Raw genomic sequence first — 12,831 nt, 5'->3', positions numbered from 1 at the left:
TGCATAGGATGCTGTCCCAGCTCTCAGTCAGCTGGGTGTGTGGGGCAGCAGCCAGCTGCAGTCAATCTCCTCAGAACTGATTGTGTTGGCTTTAAAGACTTTCAGCATTTCCGGAGCGCAGGCTCCTGGGCCAAGTGGAGTCAGTAACCCAGCACCAGGGTGCACCTGTTTCTGGTTAGGCACTTCTCCCTCACATATGTGCCATACAGTCTTCCACAGAGGCTCCTCGCTGTCTTTAGCAGCAAGAAACATCCAGCAGATTCTCAGACCTCTGCCTTCTACTTCCTCATGCTCTTTCCCCTAAGAAAGAGACTGGCACTTGGTGCTGCACAGCACAGCCACTGACCCTAGCTTGAGATTTAATAAGTGAAATGACTTGATTATCATGAAGTAGTATTTTCATGATGTAATATTGTCTCTCTGTATAATGAAATTTAAAAAAAAACAACCTCCCTGCTGTTGTTTTCCTGCATCTTCAGGATGCAAAAATGCACTGACAAAAGCTTTGGAACTTCAACTTTGAGGGTATCTGGGAGACAAACCACCATTTCAAAAGAGGGAGTGCATCTTATCAGTGATGTGGCCCTTTGCATTTCCAGTGCTTAAACAGTGGTTGGAAATGCCAGTGGTTGAGCAGTATTGCCTGAGAGATGAAGATGCTCTGCCTGCCAGCTTCAAAGCCATTTCCTTGATGTGGCCACTGACAATCAAGTAACATGCTTATTAGTGAGAATTAAGAACTGAAGCCACTGCTTCTTTAGACAGGAGGAGGAGGCTTGTGGAACATAATAAATAAATCAGAAGCACTTTGACATCTTCAAAGGGTTTTGTTTTAAATACTGGCTTTTCTCCTGGGGACCCTCTTAGCCCCAGTCTTTCTTCTTTGAGATAATTAATTCAAGCTGTTCTGCATGTTTGATTTTGCCACAGCGAACAGAACTGGTCTGAGTGGCAGGGAAGTCTTGCAAGATCCCAGAGCTCTTCTGGGTCAGCCTCCCACACAGCTCTCTGGAGTCTTTTACATGAGATAGAACAGTGTTTCTCCAACAATGGGTTTAGACCATTGATCCTGCAGCAGTTGGTCCATGGAATGCATCTGGCTCTGTGTTCAAAAGGGTCCCTCAGATGACCTGTACTGTGGCTACAGTGAAGTTGTAATCCTTCTCCTCTGACATGACATGCCAGATACTGACTCTGCAGGGTCAGTAGACCTGCACAAAGCAGAAAAGAACCAACAACCTTTCTTTGGCATTTCCAAATACTGTTCGTTTCCCATCAAAATGGACTGTTTCCTCTGTTCTCCAGTTGGAGCTATCATTTATCTGCCCAAGTTTGATTTTCCCCACTTCAGAGACTGGCCTTTTCATACTTCCATTTTTATGAACAATTTTGCCCTAAATTGCTCCTGAAAGACAAAGTTTTTTCCTGAAAGGAGGAGTTCATAGAACTGGCTGGTTTGGAAGGGACCTCAGAGATCATCAAGTCCAACCCTTGATCCACTCCCCCCATGGTTCCCAGCCCATGGCACTGAGTGCCACATCCAGTCTCTTTTTAAATATCTCCAGACACGGAGAATCCACTACTTCACTGGGCAGCCCATTCCAATGTCTGATCACCCTCTCCATAAAGAAATTCTTTCTAATATCCAACCTAAACCTCCCCTGGCACAACTTGAGACCCTGCCCTCTTGTCTTGCTGAGAGTTGCCTGGGAAAAGAGACCAACCACCCCCTGGCTCCAACCTCCTTTCAGGGAGTTGTAGAGAGTGATGAGGTCTCCCCTGAGCCTCCTCCTCTTTAGGCTGAACACCCCCAGCTCCCTCAGCCTCTCCTCAGAGGGTCTGTGCTCGAGTTTCGATAGGAAAGTTGAACTTTCCTATCACTTCATCTTTATGGCTTGTAGGTGATACTTCCCATATTCCATGAGGTATGCTTCAAAATAGGAATGCATGGAACACCCTGCACACACCTGGAGCTGAGCAGAGAGAAAGAAGACATTGTCCCTGGCCCAAGAAGTGTTCAGTTTCCATGAAATTTGACCTAAGAGTCAAATGATGGGCCTGATAGATGTGAAAAGAGACCAATTCATTCATCAGGAAGGGAGGATAGGATTTCCACAGTTAGTAATTAGCAAGCTGATTGTTGGAGCCATCTTATTTCCTCTGTAGCCAAGTGGAGGTTGAGTATGGATTGGGAATAACTGCTGTTATCCTTATGAATCTGAAAACATAGCAGTTTGATGAACTCTGGCATATGGAAGAATAGCAGAAGTCTCATTCTGCTTACACCAGTTTAATACTTGTGTAACTGTCCTGTCTGTAGCACAGTTACTCCTTAGGTAGCCACGTGAACCAGTCTTGGAGTTTTTATGCCAAAATTTTCTCCATCGTATTCACAAGGCTCTGGATGCTTGACATCCATCCATGCTACATCCATGTTCCATGCTGTTCCAAAGGCTGTGATAGCACTGACATTTAGGATCTTCTGGCTGCAGGTTCCTAAGATGCCTTCATTTGATACTGTGGTGAAATGGGTGTTCCTGTTCCTCTCTCCTAACCAAGCAATCCTCAGTTGCACATAGTTCCCCAGCTCCACTTTCTCTACACCCAGGGTTCCTGGTTACAGACTTAGTTCTTTGGTAGGTGCTAAACTGTTTCTTTCATCTTATCCTAGGATTGTGCTGATGGATGATGCTATGGATTGCCTGATGTCTTTTTCTGATTTCCTCTTTGCTTTCCAGATCCAGTTCTACTACTCAGGTAAATGCGGGGAAGCTGCTGACTTCACCTACTAGTATAGCATTACAACTTTACAGCTTACCAGTCTCTCCATTATTTTTTTTTATTTTTTGAAACATGTAAGGATATGGTTTTGTACAGAAAATATATAGAAAATGGAATTTCCTGACAAAAGGCATCACTGATACAGAGAGATGAGGAAGCTTCCTAAGAAGGTTCCAAGTTTTTGTGAATAAGAAAATACCTGTAACTGTTATGGCTTATTCATGCCTTGAGACATAAATTTCCAGCTTTATCTAGAGTATGTTAGCACCTAACAATTAACTTTTACTAGGAACATGTTTTTTTTTTCTTTACCTTAATACATAATTTCTACCTCTAAGGTATTGGTCCCTGTTGGAGATAGGACAAGAAAAGCCCACCAGCTGGTGCCTTGAAAGGAAAAGGAGCCAGACAAATGGATGCAATTCTTCCCCCCAGTACTGGTCTAACTATGAGCTGGTTTCAGATCAAAGATTTTCTGAGCTGGGCATAATTTCCATAGATTTAGGAACCTTTAGTGGGCTCCTCTCCCAAGAACTTCTCCAGCCTCCCCTTGAAATCACATAAATTTGTAACCTCAACACCTTTTGGCAAGGAGTTGCACCGATCTGCCACCTGTCCCATGAAGAACCACCTCTCTTGTTTGATCTTGTTTGAAGGGAAAGTGAACAATTAATTCCCATCTACCTTCTTCATGTTGTTGGTCATTTAATGATATCCTACCCTTCTCCCCAGCTTGAGTTTTAACTAGATGAGGGACTTTTTTTTAAATTCTTGACAGGAAAACTACAAATCAAACCTTGTTAGTTTGGCTATGTGTGTGTATTTACACATTCCCACCCACACATACACACAGGTAAAAATCCCTGGGTATTTTTAAACTAAAGTTTCAGAAACAAGGAGGAGAAACTTGAATGAGCATTGAGGTGCTTATTCTGCACAGGGAGATTGCTTTAAAATATATTGGCCTGTTTGTCCTAAGGCCCCTCTAAAATGTAGTTGAGGAAAAGGAATCTCATTCAGGAAGCTGCTTAAGCAGGCAAAAAGAGGAAAGTATTTCCTTTATCAAAGTTAGGTTCCCAGGCACTGGAGACTGCTGGGTTGCCACTTACACAGCACCCAGCACAGAGCCCTTGCTAAAGGCCTCAGCACAGCTCCCTCTGATGGACAGAGCTCATTGCTGGCTTTGACCAGGCAAAAAGAGGTCCAGGTTGGATACTGGGAGACACTGGCTAGAAGCTGTGGTCAGAGTAGATTGGGGTGGCCTGCTGATCCAATCTGCCAGTTCCCATCTTTCTCACAGTTAAAGAGTCAGCTGCTGCCCCTATTACAGAAATCTCTTTTTCTCAGTACTTGCCCTGTAATCCCTCTGTGCATTCACTGACATTATTTGTGACTATTGCTCAAAAAACCCCACCCAGTTCAAATTTGTTATTTTGGGTTGGGCAGAACCAGGTTTGTCATACCTTCACCTGGGGACAGAAACTGTGTTTGGAACGTTTTTCTCTGATATAAGAAATATTTTCACTGAGCTGCAGAACCTCAGCACAGCCTCAGGGCCCACTGCCACCCTGCCTCTCCTTTCCACCCACCTCACACCATCACACTTCCATCCACTGGGGATTTAAATGTCACTGGAGTCCCCACAAGCCCCTCCTTGTGTACAGACACCAAACATCCCTGTCCTGCTCACCCAGGCACCACACACACACACAGCCCCATCAGATGCTCTCCCACCAACCCACACACATGCAAACCACTCCAAATGGAATCTAGATTTGTAAACTGCTGACCACATCCATAAACAAACTTGTTTAAAATTAGGCTCTTGCAGTAAACAGTGGGTAGTATGAGGAGCCTGGGGAGAGGCTTTCTGCCAACTCTAGCCTTGACCTGCCCTGGCCCTTCCTCTAGAGCCCGTGTTATATTTACTTTGGAGCAGCACAAAGACAAGCTGGGATACAGCCTGGGGCCCTGACTAGCTTGCTCCTGTTGCAGCTCCATATAGTTTCTCCCCACCTTGGATGAATTCTTAGTGGCAAGAGACAGAGATGGAAAACTTTTTAGGCTTTGCAAAGTAGTTTTGTGCCCTACATTAGCTCTCACACTGCTGTTTTACCCGTGCACCAGCTCTAGCTGCTGTTCCCATTAGAAGAATCTTGTTCCACAGGATGAGTGGCCTCTCATAATCATCCTGATAGGAAGAAGCCAGCAACTTACATGGAAATGGCCATTTGTGCTTGCATAATATCTGATCTGAATATGCAGGAGGCCACAGTGTTGTGCTTATTCCTGTTGGTGTGATGTACAACACAGAGTAGGGCTTGACAGGATGCTTTCCTGGTTATAGCCCTGAGTTTTAAGTAGTTTTTTGTCCTGGTTTGTTGGTTTGTTGTTTTTTTCTTTTTCTTCAGAGTTCCTGGAAAGTGTGGCAGCCATTTATCAAGATCTCCTGGCTGGGAAGAACCCAAACACTGTGATTGTGCCAACATCATCCTCTGGGCAACATCGGCAGCGGCAGCCCCCAAATGACTGCAGCCCACCTGAGGGGGTAGAGGCATCTCTTTTCTACCAGTGCCTGGAATCCTTGTGTGACAGATCAAAATACAGGTATGAATGGAGTCCAAAACCCAGATTTGAAGTCTCTGGAACCCCTTTGTAAGGTTGGAGCTGTGAAGAAATACCGGACTTTTAACAAACTGTAAGTCCTAAATAGACCTCATTGGAGGAAGTGTAAAGGGAGAGTTCATAGCCAAACCAGTTTAACCAAAGGAGAGAAACATGGAACTAATAAACATAGGGTTTGAGCTGATTCTTGAAGCAGTGGGTTTATTTGTGTCTCTGCTTTCCTTCTCACTTCTGCATTGGTACTTTTGTCAAGGAGACAGCCATCTACCATCATGAGTTAACTAGAGAAAATATGTGCAGTTGTGCTGTTGAAGCACAGGAGGGCACACTGCCTTTGTGCCTAGACAAGATCACACCACTAGTCTGTAACAGAGCCTGTGATGGAGCTGCTCTCCAGTTACAGATCCCAGGCACATCCCAGCCTTAGTCTAGCAAGGGATAGAGAATTTCCAGGCCTTATTGTATAGCTTTGTCAGACACTTCCTTCATAGTTTCTTGCAGGTAGCAAACACATGCTGTGCTAGGAGATCATGAGCTAAATCCACAAAAAGACCCAGGGCAGAAGTTCCACCTACATCCTGCTTTAGATGTCTGAATCCAAACTTGTGATCCACAGAATTACTGGGGAACTATTGTCCAGTACTACAGATACCTAAGCATGAAGATGCCAGGTTGTTTTGTTCTTCTAAATAACAAAATTTCTGCATTCCCTGTATATCCTGAGGGCTTCAGATACTGTGGTAGGTCAGGCTCTGCACAGCACTGTGAAGGGAGCCATTCCCAGCCTTTCACCAGCTCAATATTCAGCCAGGCTTTGGTAACCATTTTACCTGAGGGATCACCAGCCCACACCCACATCTTCCAGGGGCATCTCTATATCACTGACTTCAACACTTCATGAGGCAGTTTTATTTTTCATGAAATGCTTTAAGAAGTATTATGCAAGAGCAAGAATCACTATGATGACATGGCTTAGAAGTCAGGGCCAGGGGTTAAGGTGAGTGTAGGAGAGAAGAAAGGGGTGTGTCCATTTAGTCCCCACCCAAATAGTGTTTTCTGACATATTTAGGCCATTATTGAAGAGGTTTTCCTGCCCTTTGGATGACTCACAATGGATGTGACTCACAATGTGGATGGCACAGGGGGGTAACAATAGAACAGCCCTCATGAAAGTTTACTGTCTTCCAAAAGAAAGGAGTTCCCAGTTGATTTTTTTTAAAAATATTCTAAGACTTGGGATGTGTATGCCTCTGAGTAAATCTAGGCTTTTCTCCCTGCTCTTGGAATGGATACAGGCAAGAGTGCTCCTAGGGATGTAACCCAGCTCAAACACCTTGGTTAGCAAATGGGTGGCAGATAAAATGCTACAATAAGCAAGCTGGTGGCTGTTTTAATCTAAGTCAAGGCAACTAGGCAGTGTTAGAACAGGCAAAACCATTTGATCTGGATCTTGGGAAAAAAAAAGGATATCATCTTTTAAAAGACAAAATGACCACTTTATCTCTCTTTTCCTAGCTGTCCACCTTCTGCCCTTGTGAAGGAAATGTTGAGTAGTGCACAGAGGTTGACCTTTTATGGATTCCTTATGGCACTTGCAAAGGATCAGAGGATCAATAGAGCCCTAGGTAAGACTCCTGTGACTGGTACAGCTTTAGATTTTCAGTCATTCTGCATTTCTGTGGAATTTCCTCTATGTCCCAGATTTTACACTGTCAAGAAGAGAGCAAGGGAAAGTTTTTCATCTTTTTGTAGATGGATTAAACTTTAAAAACATAATGCTGCACCTTACCATCTGCTTGTAGCTGAGGAGCTTCTTCGAGGATAAAATTAGGTATGAAATTCTGCCCTAAGACAGCAATATTTTACCTAAGACAGCTGATCATTTTAGCAGGACTGGTGTTTGACTATAAAGGCTGGGCAGAGGTGGCCAGGAGACAAAGTGTCTTACTGGTGTTGACAGTAGTGAATTGGAACCAGACTCTCTCCAGTAGTGCCCAGCAAGAGGACAAGGGGCAACAGGCACAAACTGGAACACAGGGAGTTCAATTTAAACATGAGAAAAACCTTCTCTGCTGTAAGGGTGACAAAGCACTGACACAGGCTGCCCAGAGAGGTTGTGGAGTCTCCTTCTCTGGAGACATTAAAAACCTGCCTGGATGCAACCATGTGCTCTAAGGCATCCTGCTTTGGCAGAGGGGATGATCCCTAGAGGTCTCTTCCAACTCTGGTTCTGTGATTCTGTGAATTGAAGTCCCATGCCATGTTTTAGCCCTTCATCCACAGATTTCAAGTGGCTGCTGATGTCAGCAAGAAAATGAGGCAAGAAATAAGAAAGCTCTGCTGCCTCTGTGGCTCAAAAGTCTCAAAGCTCAGTCCTTCCAAGCTCTTTGTTACCTTCTCTCAAGGCAGTATGATCTTGCTAGTATGCTGTTAATCTATGGCCTGCTGAAAACCTGGTGGTATAAAACACAAACCACTACAAATTTCTGTACCTGACTGCTGTGGAAACCAGAGGGATTTCCAAGCAGCACCTCACTGCTCATTTCCATGTTGTGCTGGTCAGTGTTGTTCTAGAGCAAGGCAGCAGTGTTGCACTGATGAGAGACAGTTTGTCATACATATATAATTCAGACTCACAGTTCTGTATTATCCCCAAATGCATTGCTTGTGCTCTTCCTCCTCTTGCAAAAAGGGAAGAGATATGGCTTTTTGTGTTTGACCAGACTGTATCCAGGAGACATGCTTGAATCTATGGAGTCCCAAATCCTTACCTTCACTCATCTCCACTCTGCAAATCACCCAGCCAGTAAGGGGAGATTTTCTCTGTCTTTGGGTAGTTATCTGCTCTCTTTATTTCTTGAGTATCTGCCCATCCCTGTGTTACAAAGACAAACCTCAGTGAAACCTTGCCTGAGGCTTTGCTCTTTTTCACAGGTGTGTGCCACAGTCAGGTAGAAGTGTTCCCTTCCCTGGCTGAGCACCTTCTTACAGCAAAACGTTGAAGCTGCTGATGCTGCTCTGGGGCAGGGCTGCTTACCCAGCAACATGGAGATTGCCTATCAAAGGTGCATGAATACAGCCCTGCAATCCCCTCTGCAAACAGGCTTAGGAAGTGGTGTATTCACTGAGGAAGGTGATGCCTGGATTGCAGCAAGCAAAATCTTTATTTTTTTCATTTTTCCTTTGACCTACGAAATCTACTTCTAGTCAAGTGCAAAGAAAACAGATGAGCAGAGAAAAAAAATAAAATCCTGCCTACAGCTTCCATTGTGCCATCTACAAAGTGTGTGGGGTTTGGTTCCCATTAATGTGGGCCTGTTCCCTGGCCCTTTGCCAGCCTCCTGCCAAGGCCTCTCACAGAGGAGGGGCAGCAGCCACAAGTCTGACAGGTGCTAGCATCTTGGCAGGAAAAAGAGGATTCTTTTTTCCTGGTGTCTTTTAATCTCTCTTGAAGGGTGATTTCAATAGTCTTTGGTCTGTAGGGGATCACAAGCTCCCCAAAGCCCTTCAGGAAGGGCAGTTCCAGTCAAAAGAGCTTTTGGTCAGGATGCCTGCCTTCTCTCTGGTCTCACAAAGCTGGTAGCCCCTTGAGGAACAGGGGTAGGGATTAGAGCAGCTTGTTCAGGCTGGGGCTGCACTGATGAGTTTGTCAGGCAGGCTGCAATTCACAGCCTAACCCCAGTGTCAATGTTGATTCATGAATCCTTTAAGCATTATTTACTGACTCCCCCAAGTAATTCTTGTGCCCTAGAGACCTCGCTGTGCATTCTGCAAATGCAGAAAACAAGTTAAGCTTCAGCTGATACTCTTCTAATTGAGCCCATGGAAGGGAACAGGAGACACTTCACCAGCCCTCCTGGCACTCTGTGGCAGTGCCAGGCTTTCCTCTTCATTTGCAGGAGGGGAAGACCAGAACTGGAAGAAGTGGGGGACTCAGTTCTGGTCTAATCTGGTTCTAATCTTTTAGGCACTCACTGCTACATTTTTGATCCCTGCTGGCAGAGTGGCTGTGTGAGGCGGGGGACTCTCCAGCCTCTCCTTCAACTGCAAGGTGCCAGGGCCAGAAACCACACTTACGTCCTCCGAGGGAGTACAAAGCCCCTTCCCAAAGATACTGAGAGTAGCATTCAGGCCTCCTGAGAAGCAAGAGCACTCCTCACTGCACTGTTGGTACACATTACAAAGTGTATTTTTCCTGGTGTGCAGTGGCACTGTCCAGGCTGTTGATAAGCAATTCCTGTCATCTCTGTGCTGGCTCTGTGCTCCCATGACCCCTGGGAGTGGAGTTTGTTACAGAATTAGGAAGAAGGTATTTCCCTAAAGCCCTATTTTCCTTTCTGGGCTCCTCCTGAGGTGCTGGTGTCCTTTCAGAGAATGTCAGGGATGATCAACTGGCTGCTTTAGTCCTGAACTACACCCATGTCCTCCATCCTGAATTGGGTTCCAATGGTGAAAAGGAGCATTCTGATCTTATGCTCTGAGGTGGTACCAAATTACTGGCCCAGCAAGCAATGATAGAGCACTGTTCATCATCACTTACTCCTGCAACAGAGTCAGTCTGGTTTTCCTGAATTCCTAGGAAAACAATAGACTTACACCTGTGGAGTATTTTGATCCCCAAGCTCAGTGCAGCACAAGGAATGCAGGTGGCACACAAGGACTTGTCTCCTGGCATCTATAGCACATGCTTCAGGCTGTGGCCCAGAAAACAACACATCTATGGCTCTGTTAGGATCAGGGACCTGTGACTGTGTTGAGCAATCAGCAGAGGTCTGAAGGTGACAGACTGTCATCTCTCTGACAATCTGTACTCATCGGTTTTGCACAGGGAATGGAAACAGCCAATCCTTAGAGTTCTTCAAGTTCTTTGGGAGGTGAGAGTACTGAAAGTGCCTCTCATTTAGTTTGGGCATGTGTGAAGGACAAAGAATATGAACTGTCATTATCTGTCCATGACCCTCAACTTCCAGTGTCTGTTTCTCTAACAGACATAAGGAAGAGCCTGCTCTGCCTTGCAGGACAGATTTTTGGATGCTGCTATAGCTTGAGCACTTTTCTTAAGACTGAATAGTCTAACTCTGCTTCTCTGCTTTCTCTTGCCTTTTTTATTTTTTCCCTCAGGGGCTTTGCCAGATAAAGGAGACTTGTTTCTGGACCCTGCCATGGATCAGGAACTTGAGAAATTGTAAGTGGAGTTGCCTGATGTAGTAGGTAAAGCAATAGATTAAAGGTAGCATGCTAAGGAAGGCTTTAGTAAAGTACTGTCCCTATTCCTTTGCTGTACTATGAAACACTGGAAGAGCCAACAGAGCAGCCTGAGAGAGGGTGTCTCTCTTTAGGGTGCCTTGGTGTAACTAACAAAATCCTTAGAAAAGGCAAAGTGTGACTTAAAGAAGAATCTAGAGGAAGCAACAGTCTCTAATGAACAGGGAACAGTTTTTTGTATGGTGAAAAATAGTTGTTGTAGGACACAGGTTCAGTGCAGAAGAAAGAACTGCTTAAATGGGAAGGAAGATTCACAGAGTGAGTACTGGAAGTGGGTGTTCCCCCTCTGTGCCATGGACATCTTTCCATCCCTGTTCTCTTTCAGGGTAGCCCAAGTTTCAGGGCTTTCTCTCTCCGGTCCCACCAGCTCCAGTGGGGACACCCCTGCCCGAAACTCACCCAGGATTAACTCTCCCTGGAAACCTCTCCACCAAAGACGAAAAATGGATGCTGAGAGTGAAGGCTCCAATGAAGAGACAGATTCCTCTGAAAACTGAAGGTTGTGAGAAGTTTTTTTGGAAAAAAGGAACCCCCTGGAGGAACAGCACCTCCTCCCCAGAGCATCTGACAGTGGGGTCTGCCCACGTCACCCGTGTGTCTGTGAGTGTGTCTCTGCCAGTCTCCACTACCAAGCCCACCCATCTCTCTCTTCCCAGGAAGAACTCTTGTTTTTTTCCAAATTCTCCCAAGAAGAGCTGCTCTGCAGAAGCTTTTTCCAGCCGCGGTTATGCTACCCTCTGCTGGCAGCCAGGACAAACCAGCAGACACTCTGCCTCCTCTTGGAACTCGCAGTTCAGAAGGTGCTGGAGCACTGGGAGTGCTGGTGCAGGCTGCTTACCGGGGGTTTGTTCAGTAGCAGCGTTCAGCCTTGGCTTAGAGTTCACCAGCAGCAGCTCTGCACTTGTGCTCCATTGTAATTATTCCCAGTAAAGCTGCCCTGGCATATGATCCAAGGTAGAGAAATTCCCAGGAAAGGAAGGCTCTGGTGGTGCCATGCCACCTGGCTCTGCTTCCTCTTCTGTGTGTCCAAGACTTGCCAAAACAAATACAGCAAAGAGCTGAGTTGCAGTGAGTACTGGATGGTGCCCTCTGGTTCCTCTGCTGTGCTGAGGTTAAGGTTAGGCCTCTCCACATTGAGTGGAATTTTCCACATTTGTGGAAAAGCAAACTTTAGAGGTGTTGGATGAGAGTCTTTAAAATCCTTGGTCACAGGTGACCTGGCTTGCAAGCCTGCAGAGCATCCATAGGGGTTGGGTGGGCAGAAGCACCAGGGGACAATGAAGTTCCTTCTTTTTCTTTCTGTAAATAATTGGCATTCTTGGTAGCACCGTGGTGTTGCCCTTACCGCTACTGAAAGCATCTGATGGGGTTTGTGGTACCCAACTGGACACATTGGGCTGAATGCAGTGTCTAACCCTAACCCAGGCCCTGTGCCTCAGCTCCAGGGGCTGCCTCCTGCCTGGGGACTTTCCCCGTTTTTCTGGGTTTGTTGGGAGCCTCCTGTTCATGGAGTTCTGCGGCGCGTGCTGCCGGGAACTGCTAACCCGGAGCTCCTGGGTGGATTCAACACACACCGGGGCTGCTTTAAGAGTTAATCCCCAAACTGCTGCCGAATCCGTGCCGCAGCCCCACCTGTGGAGGTGGTGGAGCGGGTTGGTTATTTATTTATTTATTTATTTCTCAGTTATTTTATTCATAAACGCACTCGCTGACTGCGCTTTCTCTGCCCTCCGAGTGACTGCAATAGCCCGGTGATAAGCACGATAGTCCCGGCCATAAACACGCTGCTGCCTCTGGGGTCTCCTAGGCTGCCCCAGCCCCTCCTCTGGGCCCTGGCCCACGGTACCGGTCGGAGCCGACCCCCTCACCACTCGGGCACCCCCGCAGACCCCGCGAAGACCCCTCTGAGGGAGCCCCGGCTCCCTGCCCCCCACTCCCCGCTGCCGCTCCTCGGAGCCGCCGGGCACGGAGCTCTACCCCCTCCTCCTGCCCTCCGGGATGGCGAAATATCGGCGATGGAGTAACCCTTCCTCCCCTCCCGCTGGAGAGGAGCGATCCTGAGAGCAGCCCGAGGGAGACAGCCCCAGGAGGGTGCTGAGGACCGGCCCAACAAGAGCCCCAACCTCCTTTCTTGCGAGTAGAACCACCGTGTTTCCCCCC

The 12,831-nt window shown here is 46.6% G+C and overlaps 1 protein-coding gene across 2 annotated transcripts in view; it reads left to right on the top strand.

Annotated features, from left to right (window-relative positions):
- The window catches only part of C5AH11orf49 (chromosome 5A C11orf49 homolog), a 78,736-nt gene extending 66,356 nt beyond the window's left edge, over nt 1-12,380 (top strand). Inside the window, exons 5-9 of one of the 2 annotated variants that reach the window (XM_008498267.2) lie at nt 2,672-2,757; nt 5,193-5,388; nt 6,922-7,031; nt 10,528-10,591; nt 10,997-12,380. In XM_008498267.2, coding sequence (XP_008496489.1) covers nt 2,672-2,757; nt 5,193-5,388; nt 6,922-7,031; nt 10,528-10,591; nt 10,997-11,168 — 628 coding nt within the window. In that variant the 3' untranslated portion in view covers nt 11,169-12,380. Of the gene's footprint in view, nt 1-2,671; nt 2,758-5,192; nt 5,389-6,921; nt 7,032-10,527; nt 10,596-10,996 lie in introns of both variants that reach the window. The other variant, XM_030452659.1, reaches the window with a different exon arrangement.
- Nucleotides 12,381-12,831: the final 451 nt, after the last annotated feature.

The sequence above is a fragment of the Calypte anna genome, chromosome 5A (assembly GCF_003957555.1).
Source record: "Calypte anna isolate BGI_N300 chromosome 5A, bCalAnn1_v1.p, whole genome shotgun sequence".
Taxonomy (NCBI): domain Eukaryota; kingdom Metazoa; phylum Chordata; class Aves; order Apodiformes; family Trochilidae; genus Calypte; species Calypte anna.
The sequence above is the reverse complement of the archived record's forward strand: the minus strand, read 5'-3'. Positions and strand labels throughout refer to the sequence as shown.